The sequence below is a fragment of the Bidens hawaiensis genome, unplaced genomic scaffold (assembly GCF_021521415.1).
Source record: "Bidens hawaiensis isolate Kalapana, Puna unplaced genomic scaffold, B.hawaiensis_p1.1 tig00016361_1, whole genome shotgun sequence".
NCBI lineage: Eukaryota > Viridiplantae > Streptophyta > Magnoliopsida > Asterales > Asteraceae > Bidens > Bidens hawaiensis.
In genome coordinates this window covers 401006-405882 of record NW_027492498.1, presented here as the reverse complement: position 1 = coordinate 405882, position 4877 = coordinate 401006, and the positions used below count along the sequence as shown (strand labels likewise).

General features: G+C 34.3%; 1 protein-coding gene across 1 annotated transcript; it reads left to right on the top strand.

The window, feature by feature from the left end:
• Positions 1 to 1711: 1711 nt before the first annotated feature.
• On the top strand, positions 1712 to 4095 carry LOC143551295 (mannose/glucose-specific lectin-like). The gene is made up of 4 exons (XM_077041759.1): positions 1712 to 1798; positions 2749 to 2918; positions 2999 to 3460; positions 3541 to 4095. Exons 2-4 carry the CDS (start codon positions 2796 to 2798, stop codon positions 3793 to 3795), a joined length of 840 nt encoding a protein of 279 aa, XP_076897874.1. The 5' UTR covers positions 1712 to 1798; positions 2749 to 2795; the 3' UTR covers positions 3796 to 4095.
• The last annotated feature ends 782 nt before the right edge of the window (positions 4096 to 4877 follow it).

Genomic DNA, 4877 nt, shown 5'->3' with positions numbered 1-4877 from the left:
GCATTATGTATGTAAACACATATCTAATCAGATTTATTATTGTACATGTAGGTCAGCTCTAATGATGTAAAATCTCATGTAATGACATCTCTATAAACTTCATTTTGCAATGCATGGTGAGCTATATATATATATATATATATTATATATATATTGATGAGGTTTTATAATAGATTTGAAAGGTGGGGTTCGACTTTTTACAATTTGCATATGCAAAAGATTCAGGATGTCCACATACACAAATAGAAGATTAATATGAATACTTGGATTAGATATGTGAAAGATTTGTGGTAGGGATGTGTTATGTTGGTGGACACGACTGAAGACTAGAATATCACTATTTGTTTGCTGGTCCTTTAGTTTTTGTTTTGATATTTGGATATGTTTTAGATTTAGTTTTGGTTGTACTTGTGTAGATTGAGCTTGTTACTAGAAGGTATGGTTTTTGTTTGGTTTTGGTGTAACTTGGATTTGGTTGGTCATAATGAAAGTTCGTTTTAAGATGTATTTTGGTTGGTCATAATGAAAGTTTGGTCATTCGTACAATTATTGAGAGCTAAACAGATACATTTCATTCAACACAGAATAGTTCAGAGGGGTAAAATAGTCTTTCTGTACAGTCATTCAGATGTCCAACCAAACAACACTTACTGGTTCAGCACTTACTGGTTCAGGGTCTCTTAATCATTCAGACCTTTTATTGTTTCAACACTTAATGGTTCAGCACTTAATTGGTTTGGACTTAAATTTAGGTGGGCTTGGGTCAAGTTATTTTACAAAGGAGAACAAAAATAAGAATGATGCATTAGGATTTAATTGGTTTGGACTTAAAAATTTTAAAAAAATAAATAAAAAAATATAACTCAAAATTTAATTAAAAAGGTGAAAAAGGTAAAAACACAACGACTGAATGAAACTTTTCATTTTTGTCTACCTTTGTATTTTAACTTTACCCTTAAACAAAAAGGGGTAACTTTATATTTTTCTATTTTTTCAGAGTAAGCGAAATATGAAAATCGACAAAAACATATAAAATTTTACACTAGCAACAAAAAAGTTGAATTAAAGTGGAGGTTCGAAACCAAGTCCGTCCTTGCTAAAACTATTTGTTTGTGAAGTGTTATAGGGGGCGTTAATCATGCCACATAAGCATATTATGTAAGCGTTGTCATCCCCACACGGGCTTAGAGGAGGTTTTGGATATACAATGAGCACCTTGTCTTCATGCGATCAAGACAACCAACTCACATAGTTCATGACTAGATGCAAGATCACGCCACGTTCATTTACATATATCAATTTTAGTTCCCAATGTTTCTTGGGAATTGAAGAAGTACAGATCATGAGGTTATCATCATCACCAGATGTATGAATAATGGAGGCCTTACCTATAAATGCACACCCTTTTGCTTTCTTGGACACTCACATTCAACACAACTAGTTAAGATCGAAAGAAGGCGTCAAAAGCTAGCGAGGTATGATATAGATCCTCAAATTTATACTAAATAAATATTACTTGTTAGAAATTAACAAACTGGTTCTCTCTCTCTTTTACAGTATGGAAGAGATAAACCCGAAAGGGACCAGAATTATTCGAGTAGGAACGTGGGGAAAGCAAAACGGAGGTCCTCAAAATAACTGGTCTTTTGAAGTTGAGGAAGGTCATAAGCTGCAAAGCATAAAGATTGATTATGATGATAGTGTGATATACTCTCTCATGTTCACCACCGAATGTAGAGGTCTAATGAGCACTTCCAAAAAATTTGGTGGTTGGAATGGTGGTCAAACAGTTTCTCAGGTGCACATATATATAAATCCTAACTTAATATATATACTAATCCAATGCACACACACACATATATATATATATACAACCAATTTTAGCAAACTTGGTAGTCTTGATGTTGGCACACATATATACTCAGGTCACGTTTGACAAGGATGAGGAACTAGTTGGAATTCAAGGAAGCCTTGGTACTAAAGATAGTAATACAATAATTTCTTCACTGTCTTTTGAAACAAACAAGACCACCCATGGACCTTTTGGTAGAACAACCGATTCTGTATTCTCCTTACCTTGGGTCAATGGCTCATTAGTCGGATTTTATGGTCTTGCTGGCTACTATATTGATAGCATTGGTTTTTATGTCACACCCCATGAGGCAATCACGAAGATAGGAACATGGGGAAAAACTATTCCGGCAAGTCCACAAAATGACTGGTCTTTTCAACTAAAGAGAAATTATCATTTGGTGAAGATAACCATTGATCATGGTGATCTCATATACTCTTTAATGTTCACTTCTCAATGTGGAGATATAACTCACACTTCAGAAAAGTTTGGCGGATGGAATGGCGGAGAGAATGTTTCTGAGGTAAGTTTTTCCTAACTCAAACAATGTCTCATATAGTATTTCGATTGTGATAGTTTAAATCAAGTCTTTCATAATTGATAGATAACATTTGAGGGGGACGAGGAAATTAAGGCGATTAGTGGCACAGTTGCATTATCAAGGGGAACTTATGCGGGAAACACAATAATTTCATCAATATCTTTTGAGACAAACAAAAGAACCCATGGACCATTTGGTAATGTAAGAGGGGCACCTTTTACAGTACCATGGGAGCATGGTTCTTTTGCTGGATTTTATGGCCTTTGTGGTTATTATATTGATAGCATCGGTGTCTATGTTAAAGCCCGTGAGGAAATTATGAAAATTGGAACCTGGGGTAAAACTATTCCCGCAGGTCCACAAAATAACTGGTCTTTTGAACTTGAAAGAAATTATCACTTGATGAAGATAACCATTGACCATGGTGATCTTATATACTCTCTGATGTTCACCTCACAATGTGGGGACATGACACGTACTTCTGAAAAGTTTGGTGGTTGGAATGGCGGTGAAAATGTTTCTGAGGTAAATTGTTCCTGACTCAATCAATCTATCATAAAATATTCTATTAGAAGTTTCTAATTGAAATATTTCATAATCGACAGATAACATTTGAGGGGAACGAAGAAATTAAGGCAATTAGTGGCACAGTCGCATTGTCAAGAGGAACTGATGCGGGAAATACAATAGTTTCATCCATATCATTCGTGACGAACAAAAGAACCCATGGACCATTTGGTAATGAAAGAGGGACGTCTTTTTTGGTACCATGGGAGTATGGTTCGTTTGCTGGATTTTATGGCCTTTGTGGATATTATATTGATAGCATTGGTGTTTATGTCAAAGCCCCTGATGAAATCATGAAGATTGGAACTTGGGGAAAAAGTATTCCAGCAGGTCCTCAAAATAACTGGTCTTTTCAGTTTGAGAGAAATTATCACTTGATGAAAATTACAATTGATCATGGTGATCTCATATACTCTTTGATGTTCACTTCACAATGTGGGGACATAACACACACTTCTGAAAAGTTCGGTGGTTGGAATGGCGGAGAAATTGTTTCTGAGGTAAATCTTCTTGACTCAAACAATATATCTTAAAGTATTTCTATTAGGACTTTTTAAATAAAATCTTTCATAATTGATAGATAACATTTGAGGGGAATGAAGAAATTAAGGTGATTAGTGGCACAGTTGCATTGTCAAGGGGAACTGATGCGGGAAATACAATAATCTCATCGGTATCATTCTTGACGAACAAAAGAACGCATGGACCATTTGGTAATGTAAGAGGGACGCCATTTAGTGTACCATGGGAGTATGGTTCTCTTGCTGGATTTTATGGCCTTTGTGGATATTATATTGATAGCATCGGTGTTTATTTGAAGGCAACAAAACGTTGAAGGAAGGTATTTGAAATCATCATGTAGCCGTTAGTAAAAGTTGGAAGAAGTTGGTTCAAGTCGTACAAGTCATAAGGGATTGCGAGTCTTCTATAACTACTTCGCAGTCTGTTTTATCTAATAAATGCTGTTTGCTATTTCGTTCGTGTGTTGCTTTATTGTTGATTATAATTATAATGTAAGCTTTGTGATGTAATGAATAAAAAACCGGTATTTCTGACATTTAGCAAGTGTGTGTAAACCCTTATATTCCAACACAAACTAGGACAGAACATGAAAAAAAATTACTCTTGCGTATCTTATAAATAACTTCACGTCATAATTTGTTCATTGTTTTATTTTGTTATTATAATCTCGGATCAATACTAAATCCTATGATGTTGAAAGCACTACCATATCGTTGTTATAATATGGATCCACACACACACTTAATCTTTCATGTGGAAGTATCTCAAAGCTCAACCCAAAAAATGTCTTAAAACTAGTATTTTCACCCATCAGGTTGCAGAAAGGATGTGACCCGTAACCAAAGACGATAAAGACGTTCAAAAGTTACCATTGATGCCCCACGCTTCATGACGGGTTGTACTAAAGTACTCAAAAATTCAAAAATCTGATAAACTAAACAACTACAATCAATAAAAGCAAAATAAATCTTCATAACATAATCTGATTTTGATGATTAAATTCACACATAATAATATATCAAAATAATTTGCATCCAAGTGGATAAATACTATTAGTTTTAAGTGATTTCAAGATCCATAGTATTTTAAAAACCACGTTAATTATTTATATTATATGTCTTCAAGTTACCGTTATCTTTTATTATTTTATAATAATAATATTATATCTTGAATTGACTTTTTTATTTTTAAAGTGGGTGAGGCCATGCACCCTACATGTTAGTGCCGGATCTGCAACCAAATATCAAGGATAACGTTTAAAAATGAATTTGACCGTATCTCAGGCAGTGTAAAAAAACTTAGAAGCACGATGATAAATAAGTTTAAACACATTGGCTGTATATCTCTCCCATTCGATTTTTGAAAGCTGAAATCGAGCAATTACATCATTTTCTT